The sequence below is a fragment of the Ruditapes philippinarum genome, unplaced genomic scaffold (genome assembly GCF_026571515.1).
Source record: "Ruditapes philippinarum isolate M1 unplaced genomic scaffold, ASM2657151v2 ctg157_1_1_1_1, whole genome shotgun sequence".
In the NCBI taxonomy this organism is placed as follows: Eukaryota; Metazoa; Mollusca; class Bivalvia; order Venerida; family Veneridae; genus Ruditapes; species Ruditapes philippinarum.
Genome location: NW_026854186.1, coordinates 226,755 through 243,807, shown reverse-complemented (window position 1 = coordinate 243,807; position 17,053 = coordinate 226,755). Strand labels below are relative to the sequence as shown.

The 17,053-nt window shown below is 31.7% G+C and overlaps 1 protein-coding gene across 5 annotated transcripts in view; it reads right to left on the bottom strand.

Moving 5' to 3' along the window:
* LOC132739326 (epsin-1-like) overlaps positions 1-17,052 on the bottom strand; it is a 35,028-nt gene extending 17,976 nt beyond the window's left edge. For 2 of the 5 annotated variants that reach the window (XM_060727017.1, XM_060727021.1), the window contains exons 1-5: positions 16,906-17,052; positions 12,502-13,105; positions 1,646-1,733; positions 860-1,059; positions 39-50 (exon numbers count right to left, since the gene is read on the bottom strand). In XM_060727017.1, the coding sequence (XP_060583000.1) occupies positions 39-50; positions 860-1,059; positions 1,646-1,733; positions 12,502-12,984 (783 nt within the window). In that variant the 5' untranslated portion in view covers positions 12,985-13,105; positions 16,906-17,052. The remainder of the gene's footprint in view (positions 1-38; positions 51-859; positions 1,060-1,645; positions 1,734-12,501; positions 13,106-16,905) is intronic. The other 3 variants (XM_060727020.1, XM_060727019.1, XM_060727018.1) reach the window with 3 other exon arrangements.
* Position 17,053: the final 1 nt, after the last annotated feature.

Here is a 17,053-nt window from a genome sequence, read left to right as displayed (position 1 = left end):
AAACTAATGCTTTACAAAGAGTTAAGTAACAGCCTTACTTTATTCCGCTCCTAAAATAAATATAACAAAAAAAAAAAAAAAACATTTTTGTGTATATCTATAGTCGTAAAAAAAATTTGCAATACTGATCAGAAAACAGAATTACAATTAAATTAACTGAAGCAAAATTCCTGTAATTTAACAAGTAATATCTGGTGATATAAAGCTCACCTTAATAAGTGAATAAGAATACTATTCTAAGACATAAACTCAAGCCAAATTAATTAAATTGTGGGTATTATGTTTTTAGCAGCTGTATTAGACATATATTTCATAGTATGAGTTATCATACATACATTAATAGCAGTGCTATAATGCTATATATCTTCTGTCTAGAACTTGACAGCATATAAAGGCAAAATTTACTTTCAGCAATTATAAAAAAAATGTAAGTTTATGGTTTATGACAAGACCGTTTATTTGATCTGTTATCAAACACAATGTGTCTGGGTTCCGTTACTAAATCTGTACCATTTCTAATTCATGTTTTTGTTTTTAAAGTACTTACCAAATTCTCGACATAAATCAAACAGCAGTGTAAAATAATGTCTTAAGATGATGTCTTTAACTTCACTTGCATTTTAAAAAAAAAAAATGTAGCATTCTGGACCTGAACAAAGATCTTTAGAACGAAAGCTTTATTCAGCAGAACATCTGGTTTTTGAATATCATACTCCATTGCATTTGTTTTCAGTTTTACAGGGCATTTTTGAGGGCAGTTTGGAAGAGATGTCTCAGAGGAAAGTTTTTGGGAAGGCAATCAGTCAAACTCCTCCCTACATATCAAACAACCAGACAAAGTTGTCATATGTTTACAAACCTCTTCCTCTTGTTGCCTGCGACTTTCGTCCAGCGCTAGTTGCAGCTTTATATCATCTGATTTCTGTTTTCTAACTTCTTCTTCATGCTCTTCTCTACTCATTGCCAGAGCTAACTGTAACTGTAGCTCCTCCTCCCCTATAGAGGAGGGACGTACCGCCTCCATTTCATTCGAGTGCCGCCTTCTTCGTACTGGTGAATCTGGAAACAGAACATGCCTTAATTAACTCATTATCAATTAGAAGCATAATTGTTCGTTATTATATCAACAAAGAGTCGTCAAACACATGCTATTATTGTGATTAATTATTACTTGGAAAAAGTATAGGTAAGTAATCAGAGTAAAAGTGCATAGTTATAACATTATACATGCAATTTTCTCAAAAACATTCTAAGGGCATATCAAGTTAAAGTACTATTAACAGTATGTTTTGAAAAATTGACACAAATGATAAAATGTTCAACTTGAAAAATATCACAACAGAACAGAAAAATAATAAATGTACTTTAATATGCACTGTAATTATTTATCAAGGGATGACTATTAATCTACACAGAGCTAGTTGGAACGCCTTCTTGCATGACCTTATTCAACTTTCCATGCATGATTCAAACTAGCAGGCAAAACAATTAGACTCAGAGTCCAAAACATTTGTAAGTAATAATATATCATGCAAAAACATCAATACAGGCACAAATGTTAATTTAAAACTTTGTTGATAAAATATGTGTATAAAAAAAGAGAATGTATAAATTGTTTGTTATAGAGTATTGTTTATTATCTTACTTCCAGTATCATAACCATCTAGAGCAGAATCAGAATACCCACCAGATCCACTCTGAAATGTTGGACTCTCAGCACTTGCACTTCGAGACTGAAATAAATACAAATCATGTTACATTATCACCTTGTAATTAACCTTATCACATGATTATCAGCCTGTATTTGACCTAACCACATGATTACCAGTCTGTATTTGACCAAACCACATGATTATCAGCCTGTATTTGACCAAACCACATGATTATCAGCCTGTATTTGACCTAACCACATGATTACCAGTCTGTATTTGACCCAACCACATGATTATCAGCCTGTATTTAACCCAACCACATGATTATCAGCCTGTATTTAACCCAACCACGTGATTATCAGCCTGTATTTAACCTAACCCATGATTATCAGCCTGTATTTAACCTAACCACATGATTAACAGTCTGTATTTAACCTAACCACATGATTATCAGCCTGTATTTAACCTAACCCATGATTATCAGACTGTATTTAACCCAACCACATGATTATCAGTCTGTATTTGACCAAACCACATGATTATCAGCCTGTATTTGACCTAACCACATGATTATCAGCCTGTATTTGACCTAACCACATGATTACCAGTCTGTATTTGACCAAACCACATGATTATCAGTCTGTATTTGACCAAACCACATGATTATCAGTCTGTATTTGACCTAACCACATGATTAACAGTCTGTATTTAACCCAACCACATGATTATCAGCCTGTATTTAACCTAACCACATGATTATCAGTCTGTATTTGACCAAACCACATGATTATCAGCCTGTATTTGACCTAACCACATGATTACCAGTCTGTATTTTACCCAACCACATGATTACCAGTCTGTATTTAACCCAACCACATGATTATCAGTCTGTATTTAACCTAACCCATGATTATCAGCCTGTATTTAACATAACCACAAAAGTATAAGCCTGTATTTAACATAACCACATGATTATCAGCATGTATTTAACATAACTCATGAGTATCAGCCAGTGTTTAACATAACCACATGATTATCAGCCTGTATTTAACCTTACCACATGAAAATCAGTATAATTAAATCTGAATTTAACAATTTTTTTTTCACTTTACAAATCAGTTTTTCTTTTTGAGGAAATTTTAGTTATTCACTATCGATTCCTTTTTAAAAATAAAATTAAACATGTACACAATATTAAATACTTATGAAGGATGTCCAATGAAATAATAACAGGACTAACTTGTCAAAATATAAGAATCTAGTCAATCTATTTTTTCAGGTTATTTTCAAAAATTTCTAACATAGTTGAATAATCAGTCCCAACAATATATTACAAAATTACCTGTGACACCTTTCTTGAACTAGTCTGCTTTGTATATGGAACTCTTACATCCCAGGGAATTTTTTCCTGAACAAACCTTTGTGTTTTCTTATTCAAAAATTGCATTTTTTACTTTTGTATCAACTTTGAAAATTCTGTGAAAATTTTAAAAGTATATTTCCTACTCTCAAATAATTTCAATCACTTTAACACAATTATTTTATTTGTCAATTAAAAAGTGTCCAAAATGTATCCAATAAATTGTCCAAAATTTATCCAATAAACAAGAAAATTCCTTTGTTTCTAATTCTAATAAATCTGTTGTTTATTTATTTAATTAAAATATTTATATTCCAATTTTTATTTCACATCAACTGTGCATTGCTTTTAAAAGTCACACAATAATGGTATATATCACATTTAAATAAATGGGTGACCTAAGACTCTTTGTGTACACCGAGAGAACTGATACAAGTCAATGAAGTCAGCGCTGCAGTCTCCACTATTACAATGTCACAGCTGATGGCATTCTATCAATAAACATCTGTATATCACACCAACACAAAGACACAAAGAGAGAAAGAGCTAATATAATACAAGCATACACTAATGATGTTGTGTTGATGGTTTAAATAAAATCCTGTGTTTTTAATGTACCCGTAATCAGAGATTTAGAAATATCAAATATTGAAACAAAAATTACATTGTTTGTAATCAGTTAAATTGGTAAGATATACATTGATAGACAAAGGAACCCTTTCATTTTCTCACCTTTACAAAATTGTTACAACAACAAGGTGTTTAAGTTGTTTTAGGTGAGAATTCTTTTAAAGTCAACAAATATTTTAGAAAGTCGCTTTTTAAGAAAACATACCCTTTGGGTAATTTACAGTATCATGTGAAACAAATCAACCATGAAAATAAATGTATTTCCCCAAATAACAATATATTTTAATCATTAAAGAAAAATGAAGAAGTTAATCAACCAAATATTAAATATTACAAAATAGAAAAACTAAGCATGAATAAAAAATTCTCCCAATCTGAACAAGAAGAAATAGTAATATAATATTATTTAAACAAGTCTGTATTGGGTGTATGTATTGACCTCCGGTTTCTATACCTACACAATGTGACAAAGACATCTGCAATATTACATACTAGCAACATTTTACTGTTATTACCTAACATATGTCTGGGATATTACTGCTATACATGTACTTTTTTTTAAATGTTTATAACAGTAATAAGGCTCACTACTATTCAGAATCAGATTGAAAGAAAGTTCATAAAGAATAATTCTTTATTATCAATTATTGATAATGAAACTTCTATTTATATGTAGAACTAGAAGTACAATACATCATGCCATTTTTATTACTTTAAATATTGCTGAACGAAATTAAACTGTGGAGTACCGTAAAAAAATTGTACTGTAACTTTTTAGAAAGTCAATTTTAGTAGGTTAAAGCATGAATGGAGTTGAAGAATGTAAGTAACATTATGTTAATAAGACATATCTAATAAATGTTAAATAATATTACAGATGTTTATCTGTTAGTCTACCTATTACCCTAAATTACCCTAAATAGTTAATATTGTGTATTGACAAATTGGTTTATGATACAGAATTGCATATTTTGACATCATAGTACACAATAATTGGTCTCACTATAGCAATAAAGAAAAGTCATACCGCCAACTAACAGAAGTGAAACAGTTTTTTCTTACAAAAAAAAAGTAATTACATATTTTCCTATTTATCTTATATATGAGCCGCGTCATGACAAAACCAACATAATGGGTTTGCAACCAGCATGGATCCAGACCAGCCTGCGCATCCGCGCAGTCTGATCAGGATCCATGCTGTTCGCTATCGGTTTCTTTACTTGTTATAGAGTTTGTAAGCGAACAGCATGGATCCTGACCAGACTGAGCAGGCTGGTCTGGATCCATGCTGGTCGCAAACCCATTATGTTGGTTTTGTCATGACGCAGCTTATATATTCTTTTTAACGAGATATTTAAAAACATCTGTGAGATATAAATTATATCACACTGATTGAAACATAGTGAGATACATTAAAAATGTATAGAATTTTGGATTCCTACTTCCTACTCTGTCAAAACAAAAAAGAAAATTGTGTTGTTTATTTTTTCACCGTGACTGTGAAAAAAAACAACATTGTATTTCCAAATTTTATGGATAATAAATATCAAGATTACTTCATGTGATAAGAAGTTAAATAATAAATTGTCTCAATATATTATACTTTAATAGTATTTTAATAATTTTTATGATGTTTGTAAAAAGACACTGAATGTCTAAAAAGTTTAAAATTTTTAATATCATATACTACTGGTAATACATGGGAACTTCTAGCTATTTTTTGTTATTATAAAAGTTTTCAATCACAGGGAAATTGCACCATGCATAATCTCTTGATAGAAAATTTTTGAAATAAGAAAGCAATATTAAGTATCATTGGGTGCCCTAAATTCGTTCCTGTCCTAGAGTCAACACTATTACTGTCTATGCCATAATGTCTTGTCATATGTTTGTTAACAAAGAAAACAATTGGATATTTTTTAAATATCAAAGTAAATTTTATGTATGTGTCAAATTTCTTCAACATAGAAATCTTGAAGATAAGAGTGTATAAAACTATCACTGTGAGAATGCTTAGGGTAACGAATCATGGCTACCCATGGATGTTTACATTTACTTTAGGAAACATTTTGAATTTTTGATTTCTTCTTTCACATTAAGCTATAATCTTTGTCAAATCTATACTATTTAATTGTTTACTTCATTCAAATAAAACAACCATTTAAATCTTTTATCAATCTTCCCGGATATTCAACTTGTTTTCTATATAATTTGTAATTTGAAGCATAGGGAAGTCATTAAAAGGCCAAAATGTTTAGTTTATTGACCAGCAAAAATATTTCAAATAAGTATAGAGAGTTATACAAATTTCAAAGACATTTATGAAATTAAAAATATGCATTTAATAAATTTAGACTTTTTACTTTACATTATATATTATTACCCGGTAGGCTATTTTTTCTTTTCTGCTAGTCTACTTTTAAATTTAAGACACTGTTGAGTTTTAAATCACACCAACACTGTTAAGATCAGAATATATTCAGTCTTGTCAACTTGGCCAAAGTTTCTGGACGTCAACAACAACCAGACTGTAGCAACAGCTCAAAATTTTTCTTTGCAAAAGTCGAGCAAAAAAGAGGTAAATTTCAAATCAATTGGAATTTCTACAACATTGATTCATGGCATTTATTAAGAATGTTATTTTTTATTCTGTTTGCCACATCTATAAATCAGAACCTTTATCATTATTGAAAGAGTTTCCTTGTTTTAAAACAAATGTGTAAACTTGTTAGTAAGTGGCAAATTGACTACCTAAGCATTATATTGATCATAATTATGTTCCATAAACATAGATATATATATAATAGCAGTGATAAAAGCACACAGCATATTGACAAGCAAAATTTTTTGTTTTGTAATGTATTAAATTAAACAACCTTAGTAATATTGTTTATCATAAAGTATATCTTATTGCCGCGTTTAAAGTTTATTAGTATGTATTTACAAAATTAAATTGGTCAGGTGCAGTGCACCGATTTAATTTTGCCGCGCCATCAATTTAATTTTGTAAATACATACTAATAAATTTTAACCAGCTTAGTGTTTTAAATCATTTTTATAAATAGTTGATTTACTTGACTGATTAACATTAACAGTTTGCTGATTTACAAAAGTAATTGTGTTACGATTCATTTGAAACTCTGCAATCCTGTTGGAACAAAAAATAATTACAGTTGTCTGTCATGTCATTAGATTTAAGTGACAGCCTTCTTAGACAATCTGATGAGTTAAAAATTAAGTATAACAATGAACTATTCACTTATCGGGCAGCCCCAGTAAGTAAGTAAGTAAGTAAGTAACGACTTTATTTTATGAGGCTAACACATTCAGTTTCCCGATCTTCCATGCGGGCCTCAGTATATACAAAACAACATAAAATACAATCACAATCAACATTTAGACAACATAATATGTACATTGAACATCATATCAATACAATAAATAAGTAAACAATTTTTTCTTCTTACATAGAGAAGTGACATTTTCATAACTTCAGCATGGAAAGTATGTTTTTGAAACAATATGTACAAACAATTAGTTAGAAAATTGCCACTGGATATAGGAGGATTGAAATTTCCTCAGGGTATCAGAATTTCGAATATGGATTGGTATGCTGTTCCATACCACAGGACCAGAGTAATTAAATGATTTTCTAAAAAATTCTGTTTTTGGTTTGGGTACAGTTAGTTTTTCATTTTGTATAGATCTTAAGTTAAAGTCATGTTTGTCATTTATTGTTTGGAATTTATTTTTCATATAAATAGGAAAGGATGGTTCATTTATAGATTTATACATGAGGATTGCCTTTTTGTACATAATTCTTTGATCAAAGGACATCCAATTTAATTCTTTAAATAGAATATTTGATGGGGTATCAAAACTTTTGTCTAAAATAATTCTTGCAGCTCTTTTTTGAAAGTTCACAATTTGCGAAAGTAATTCACTACTGCAGTTTCCCCAAATAGTGCAACAGTAGTCAATATGTGGCAAAATATAAGCATTAAAAAAGAGTTTTCTGGAGTGGAGATCAAGGTACTGTTTGATTCTAAGAAGTAAATAGAGCTGTGAATTGCATTTTTTAATAATATTTTGAATTTGTGTTTTCCATTTAAGATTTTTGTCAACCTGGACTCCTAGCAGTTTTTCAGTGTCTGTAAATTCTATCTCTTTGTTTTGAAGGTGCAGAGTAGATGAAGCAGTATTTTTTGATTTAGTATTTTTTAAAGAGAAATTTATGGCCTTAGTTTTTTGTGCATTTAATATCATTGCATTTTGCCTACACCATGTGCTAACACTATCAAGATCAGTTTGAAGATTATAATTCATTTCCGTTAAAGTACTTCCAGTAGAAGTAAGGGAAGTGTCGTCTGCAAACATATCGGTAGTTGACTGTTTAACATGAAGATGGATGTCATTTATGTATATCAAAAATAGTAGGGGCCCAAGGACTGAGCCCTGAGGCACTCCTGAGACAACTTCAGCTGGTTCAGATAAAACACCAGACACATTTACTTTTTGTGACCTGTCTGATAGATAAGATCTTATCCAATCTATAGTATGTGAAGAGAAATTATAGAAAGGTAGTTTTTCTAGAAGAATTTGGTGGTTTACTAAATCAAAGGCTTTTGATAAGTCTAGAAAAACAGTTCCGACAAGTTTGCCATCATTCAGAGCACTGATCCAATTATCAATTATATTTGTTAGAGCTGTCTCACATGAATGATGTGCCCTGAAACCTGATTGAGCGGTGTAAAGTAAATGGTTTGTTTCTAAATAGAGCTTTAAGTGGTCTGATACATGTTTTTCAATTATTTTAGAGATAAGGGGAAGTACTGAAATTGGTCTGTAATTATTTTTGTCTCCCTTTGGTCCTTTTTTGTAAATTGGTGTTACCTTTGACTGTTTTAGCTGAGTTGGAAATTTTCCACTTTTTATGCTTAGATTTATAATACTACATAGAGGTTTACTTATGACATCAGCTGCTGTTTTTAGGAATTTTGCACCAATACCATCTAGGCCTGTTGCTTTTGTGGCGTCAAGACTATTGAGTTTCTGATTTACATAGCTTAAGTCAACAAAGGGTATTTCATATTTATTTGACTGATTTGAAATTTTGGATTTAACCGATTCTTGTAAAGCAGTTTTCAATTCATATGATAATCCTTCTGATACATTTTCAGCTTTTTCAAATACACTTGCAAAGAAAGTATTAAAGGTTTCTGCTGTTAATTTTGGATCAGTTATCGGTAAACCATTCTCATCATTTATGTAAGAATTTTGTTGAACATTTGTTTTGCCTGATAGGTTTTTCAAGTTTTTCCAAAGTTTTTTAGGATTTTTCTTATTTGAGTTTATTTCATAATGAAAGAAATCTTTTTTTGCTGTATGAATAAGTTTTTTCACTTTTAATTTCCAATATTTGAAGTCATCAACATTATTTTTCTTTTTTGCATAGTCCCTGTTATGTATTGCATTAGCTATATCCTCATTGAACCAATCAGCTTGGTTTTTATGCTTAACTCGTTTTTGTTTGTATGGAGCATATATATTGAGAGTTTCCAAAAATAATTTATTAAAAGTGTCTAAAGCGTCATCTGGATCATTAAACATATCAATAAGGGACCATGGTTGTTTTGACAGATCATCTAGAAATTTATCAGCGTTGAAGTTCTTTGAGTACCTGTATTTGATTGTAAAATGAATTGGACCTTTTTTAATATTTTTGATAGTTCGTTTTGTGAAAATTATTGGAAAGTGTCACTAATAGAAAGTATAGGGACAGTAATGTATGATATATTCTGTGATTGATTACTATAGACATGATCAATAATAGTTGATGATGTTGATGTAACTCTTGTAGGCTGTGTTATAAGTTGTGACAGATTAAATGTATTAATTATATTACCCATGCTGAGTTATTTGAACCTGTAGTTCCAAAATTATAGTTAAAATCTCCAAAAATAATTATTTCTTTGTTTTCAACAATTTTTTTCCAAGAATTTCTTCAATGTTATCATTCCATGAAGTTAATGACGAAGGTGGCCTATAAATGTAACCTATCAAAAAAGGTTTTTGCTTTTCAAGTTTCATTTCGAGCCATATTGATTCAGTATTTTCAGATTGTAAATCAGATCTTAGTTCACATGTCAGACTGTACAAATGACGAAGGAGAACTGTTAACTTTTAGTGGAGAAAATGTTTTAGCACCTGACCAGCTATGTCGGTAGAGCTGTGAAACAGTGTACCAGGGGTCCCATGTTCAATCTCAGTCAGGCAGCTACAATGCAGTATGTACTTAGGCTGCATATTTTTCTCACTATGATAAAACAATCACAGCAGCTTGAAATCTCTATAAATACTTATCTCTTTGCAATCAAAAAGAAACATGTTGAACTTTCCCTTTTAATATTATAACCTTGATAATACTAATTAATAAATGATTACTAATGTCTGAAGTGTGGAATTTTTTTCATACATGTACTTAAGTGTTTAGTATTACTGTATTTTTTATTACTAAATATACAAGGAAGATGAACCATAATTAACACTCTGTAGTTCTTATATCATGAATTAATAATGTTTTTGTCTCCTTTTTTTTTTACTTCCTTCTAAAACAATAAAAATGCTAAATATCGCATGATGATAAATAAATTCTGTAAGCATACAATTATGTATTACAAAGAATATCAACATTGAAACAAGAGGGCCATGATGGCCCTGAGGTCGCTCACCTGTATTTAGGCCCCCGGAGTGGGGCTAGTTTAAACCTCAGGGCTTTTATTTGAACAAACTTGGAAGACACTCATTAGAAGATGTTTCATGATGTTAAGTTTTTACTACACACATAATTATAATGAAAAACAATGACCTCCCCCCCCCCCCCTTTGGCAGGGCCAATTTTAACCCAAGGGCTTTTATTTGAACAAACTTGGTAGACACCCACAAAAAGATGTTTCCTGCAATCTAACCTCTAGCTCATTGGGGTTTTTAAAAGAAGATCTTTTAAGTTTTTAATATACTCATATAGTTAAAAAAAAATGACACCTCTAGGGCGGGGCCAGTTTTAGCCCCAGAGCTGTTATTTGAACAAACTTTGTAGACACTTACTAGAAGATGTTTCATGCTTAATATCTAAACTCTAACTATTTGGGTTTTTTCAAAGAAGATTTATAAGTTTTTGCCATACACATATAAGGAAAATCAATGACCGCCACGCGGGGCCAATTTTGACCCCAGGGCTTTTATTTGAACAAACTTTGTATACACTCACTAGAAGATGTTTCATGCTTAATATCTAAACTCTAGCTATTTGGGTTTTTTCAAAGAAGATTTTTTAAGTTTTTGCTATACACATATAAGGAAAATCAATGACCCCCGGGGCGGGGCCAATTTTGACCCCAGGGCTTTTACTTGAACAAACTTGGTAGACACTTATTAGAAGATGTTTCATGCTAAATATCTTAGCTCTAGCTATATGGTTTCTTTAAAAGAAGATTTTTTAAGTTTTTACTATATGCATATAGACACCCATTAGCACATGTTTCATGCTAAATATCTTAGCTCTAGCTCTTTGGGTTCTTTAAAAGAAGATTTTTTAAGTTTTTACTATATATACATATAGGGATAATCAATAACCCCCTGGGACAGGGCCAATTTTGACCCCAGGGCTTTTATTTGAACAAACTTGGTAGACACTTATTAGAAGATGTTTCATGCTAAATATCTTAGCTCTAGCTCTATGGTTTCTTTAAAAGAAGATTTTTTAAGTTTTTACTATATGCATATAGGGAAAATCAATGACCCCCGGGACGGGGTCAATTTTGACCCCAGGGCTTTTATTTGAACAAACTTTGTAGACACCCATTAGAACATGTTTCATGCTAAATATCTTAGCTCTAGCTCTTTGGGTTCATTAAAACAAGATTTTTTAAATTTTTACTATATGCATATAGGGAAAATCAATGACCCCCTGGGGCGGGGCCAATTTTGACCCCAGGGCTTTTATTTGAACAAACTTGGTAGACACTTATTAGAAGATGTTTCATGCTAAAAATCTTAGCTCTAACTCTATGGGTTCTTTAAAAGAAGAATTTTTAAGTTTTTACTATATGCATATAGGGAAAATCAATGACCCCCGGGGTGGGGCCAATTTTGACCCAAAGGCTTTTATTTGAACAAACTTGTTAGACACTTACTAGATGATGTTTCATGCTAAATATCTTAGCTCTAGCTCCATGGGTTCTTTAAAAGAAGAATTTTTAAGTTTTTACTATATGTATATAGGGAAAATCAATGACCCCCTGGGGCGGGGCCAATTTTGACCCCAGGGCTTTTATTTGAACAAACTTGGTAGACACTTACTAGAAGATGTTTCATGCCAAATATCTAAGCTCCAGCTCTTATGGTTTTTTAAGAGAAGATATTTAAAGTTTTTTCTTTCGGTTGCCATGGCAACCAGAGTTCTGCACGGAATTAAATTCTTTGAACAATTTTTAAAGGTGACCACCAAAGGAACATTCCTGTGAAGTTTGGATGAAATTGGCTCAGTGGTTTATGAGGAGATGTCATTTAAAGTAAAAGTTTACGGACGGACGCCGGACGAAAAGCGATCACAAAAGCTCACCCTGTCACTTTGTGACAGGTGAGCTAAAAAGTCTAACATTTGTAACTATTTGATTGTATTTAAATTTTCTGCATGAAATTTCAAAAATGTAAAAAAAATAAAACCCTTCAAATTATACCAAAACTTAAATCAATTGAAAACTAAAATTTCCCGGTTTGTATGATTCAGTACTTATATAAAAACAAAATATTATTAAACAAGGAAATACAAAGAAAAATTCCCTTATATACACTTACTGGCTGGCTCCCAACTCCTTGAGAATTCTGTGCAAATCTTTCTTTGGCTTTGAGAGCTTTTGCCCTCTCATTTCTTAACCTCTCATCATCTTTCAGCAACTGGACTAACTGTTTTGCTTTCTCTCTCACATTAATGCCCTGATCCTTATTGTCCTCAGTATATTGGAAGTCTTTTAGTGTCTGTATAGCAAAGATATTTTCTTTGCATTGTTGAGCCACTTTTTCACTTCCTGTTTTAATGATGTAATCAAGCACCGCTAAAGATTTATAAACATGCCGCCAATTTTTGCCATGATCGTTTAATCTCTTCCACAACATTTGCATAATTTCTGTAAATGCTACAACATTGTATGTCAGATCAGCAATTTCTGTCATCAGAGTACTAGATGGACCCCAGGGATCATTGGATGTAGCTTCTCGTACTTTAACTTGAGCATCAGTGTAGTTCTTCACTACATTTTTCAATGTCCTCCTCATTGGCATTTTGAAGCACTATGTTCTGTATCAATAGGTAATCACAGTAAATAAACCAGCTATTATATATTAAAAGCTCCAGCAGTTAAAAATAAGTCAATGCATGTCTTCTTCCTACCTTTAGGATTAACTGAAATGTAAAAAACAAAGGAATTAAATGTTATATCTAGGACCTAGGTATACATGTTTATTTATAAGAAACATATTCAAATAATACAATTTAAAACTATATCTGTAATTATATGCCAAAAATTATTTTCAGATGTATTTGCTACCCTCTTTGTTTTATAGTCCCATATTTTTAAGCTCCTTGAATGCTTGATACCTGGGGGCCAAGCAACAACAAACAAGGTAAACATATTTCTTATGTTGAGGTACAATTAACAGCCAATCGATTGATAAGCTCAGTGAAGTGTTTAAAAGCTATAAATTCACTGTGTGGAAATTAGAGGACATACACTGAAATTACATACTGAATAATTGAACTCTTTCTATGATGATACATGTACAACAAATGCATATGTGTTTTGCATGATTAAAAAAAAAAAGATTTGATTGACATATGAGCCGCGTCATGACAAAACCAACATAGTGCGTTTGCGATCAGCATGGATCCAGACCAGCCTGCGCATCCGCGCAGTCTGATCAGGAACCATGCTGTTCGCTTACAACCCTATTACAAGTAGAGAAACTGATAGCGAACAGCATGGATCCTGATCAGACTGCGCGGATGCGCAGGCTGGTCTGGATCCATGCTGGTCGCAAACCCATTATGTTGGTTTTGTCATGACGCGGCTCATATAACAAATAACACCATGACAAAAATATACACAATATAACTAAAGTCCACCATCATTAACAATTACTGGTATTTTTAAAATAACATCATATTTTTATCAGAAACTGCTTTGATATCTGTATACTGATAATTTTCATACTTTATGATAACATAAAATAAAAACATGGTTCTAATCTTATGCCAGTTAGCTCAGGGCTTTTTAAATATCAATGAATATATGTTATTGCGTCAAATCAAATACTTATTAGTTCAACAACTTTTTTGTTTATAAATTTGAGCACTTTGACAGGCATGGGATAAAAATTGGAGTCAAAAGCTCAGGACTGTTGCTGACTAATTTGAATTTTGGTAGATAAAATTTCAAGGGCCTCCGGTTGCCTAAACTGTCACTAGACTTACAACTACTAGTAGGGATGGTGACATTTTTTTCAGATTTCTTTGTGTTTTTATTTTACCCCATCAGTTTTTTCCAAATGTGATTAATCACATGCATTGCCAGAGATCTGCCAAGAATTTGAAAGTACTGGGCCCTAGGCAAATAATGGACAATTTTGGAAAAACCATAGGTAAAAAATATTAAACTTTGACCTGAAGGACTGTGTTTTGGTATAAAGTATACTGTATTTTCAAATTATCAGTATGTGGTATAGTGTGACCATTGCCCTTATTAATTATTGGAACTACAAGTACATACTACAACAACAATGACCAACTGGATTTTTTTGTTTCAATTTATGAATATGTAATACTCAAAGAACATTTAAATATTCAGCGTTTTTTTTTCTCTACTTTGGGAACCAGACTGATTGGGAAAAAAATGCGTTATTTTGACTAAAATTGGGATTTTTTTAATGCATTTTTTCAGCTACAAATGAGATTAGACATCATGAATAAAGATAGCTAACAGCTCTTGTTTTTTGTATTGCAGGTTGAATCCAGAATAAAACTTATCGCAGTCTGTACCGGTTTTGCAAGAATTTCTAAATACATTTGTAACATAATGAAGGGTTTTGTTTTCATGCTGATAAAAGTTCAGCGCTGAATTTAGATGTACCCATGTCCCTTTGCGGCCAACTTTTCTGTGCAATTTTCATTTTTTTTAATGCCAATGTCCTATCCAGACCTATGATTGCCAAAAACAAAAGGCTATGACCTCTCAATTTTTTGGAAAAAATGTTCTGTGGCTTATAATATATTTTGCTTATTAACTGTGAATTTAACAACATCTTAAAATGGACAAGATACCCTTTAGCAATGACTGACAAGATATAAAGGCTAGGGATACAACTCAAAATTGCTCAACTCATGAAAAAGTAATTGTATCATAGTTTGGGGACCTTTCTGTTGAAAAAGTGTCAGAGTTAAATCGTATACATATACATGCACAGTGCGGTAAATGGAGTGCAGGTATCTGTTACCCGCACTCCAGATCATGCCCGTTGATTGGCTCATTTTTGCTGGGGTTTACATATTGTGACGGCAGAGAAAGGGAAAGCGGCAGAAATATCATATTCAGATGCTCGATCATTGGTTACTTTTTCCCGGGGTTTAAAATTGTGACAACAGGGAACGTGTTTTTATGTTTGACTATGATACAAAAGAGAAAGAACACCAAAACACTCGGCAATCTGATAGCCTCGTGTTTCGGTGCTCTTTCTATTACATAGAATACAGGAGGCAATAGTTTTTTTCATTGTTGGACATTCATAAAAGAATCGATAATATCAAAAAAAATATATCATTTTGATACATGGACAAGAAATTACCAACAAATAACCTTTCGTGTTTCATTTTTACACATGTTCGTAAAATTTTGGTTGGTAAATTTACACCTGTAAAAAGCAATTTTAATGCAAATGTATGCTCATATGAGAAAGCTTAATACACCCATTGACAGTCTCAATATGAACTACGTAAATAACTGAGGTATATCGAGTGAAAAAATACGAGTTGTTTCCCTTATCTTCGAGTAAAATCGATATCTCTAATACTAAAACAATGCAAATTAAGCCATTTTTAAACCGCTCTTTTGGGGTGATTTGATGTCCGATTTTAAAATTTATTAACCAATGAAAAGCTTGTGATCTTAGCTTCGTCTCAGTATATAGTTCAAAAGATTGTTTGACACTGAAGATATTTAAATTTACGGTTAAACCTACCACGTGTCAGACCATTTTACATATGTTTTATACAGTGAGATACGCAATTGGTTATCTTTACTAGCAATTAATAGCCTGTTGTCTGCTAGTTCGGAAACTGTCCATCCGTGTATTATGTTATTGGTTAAAACTTAATTATCATTAACTTCTGGTACAAATTATTCTAAAAATTTTTTTTTGTTTTGATAATTTCTATCATCGGCTTCCATTTTGAATGTGGCCCATATGTTCCATGCATAAACCCAACTTCTAGTAGTAACTGACAATTTCATCTTCAGTAATTGCCTCACTCTTCATAGAGCATCATCGGCTCATGAATAAAAATCATCTGGATAATAACGGCATATAGCCTTAAGCAGCGCCGAATAGCGGTTTTTCATCAGACAATGAAAATACTCACAACATAAACGCACCTGCATAATTGGCAAACATTTAACAGCCGTAGTAAATATTGAAATGTTAGTTATTTCCTGCAATGTTACAGGTTTTAATGAAAACTTTGTAGTAGAACTTGGGTAATGACAGGTATCAATTTCTACATTAACATTGATGGAATACAGGATATTTTATAAAGTTTACATGTGTGAATGCCTTTTACAAACACATGCTGATGACAAGGCCACGACTTTTATCCCTTGTTTATATTATGTAAAGAGAGATTTTTATAAATAAAATAAAGACTGATTTTCCTGTGGCTAAAATTAAAATTTACTAAAATCTATATAAATAATTATCATTACATTCAATTGTAATGACACCGATTTCTTCTACATCAGCGAATAAAAGTCTATCTAGTATAAACATAGGTTATAACGTTAACATGACTATAACAAAAATAATTAACAATCTGTCACGTTTTGAAAGTTTCCCCACCCACTTTTCTAGGCCGTGACAACTTTCTTTCTAACATTTAGTGCCTTTACTCGCACAAATAAGCTATTACATCGATATTTTTATATATAGTTTGGTTACCTGTTTAGCTCATTTAAAATTTTAATGCCGATTTATTAGAATTTATTACAAAAATTGGCCAAGAAAGGACAACAATTAACTTTTTTTATACACAGGAAACTGACCAATCGCAGAAATGGCGAATTTCTACTTCCGGTTAGTCATCCTT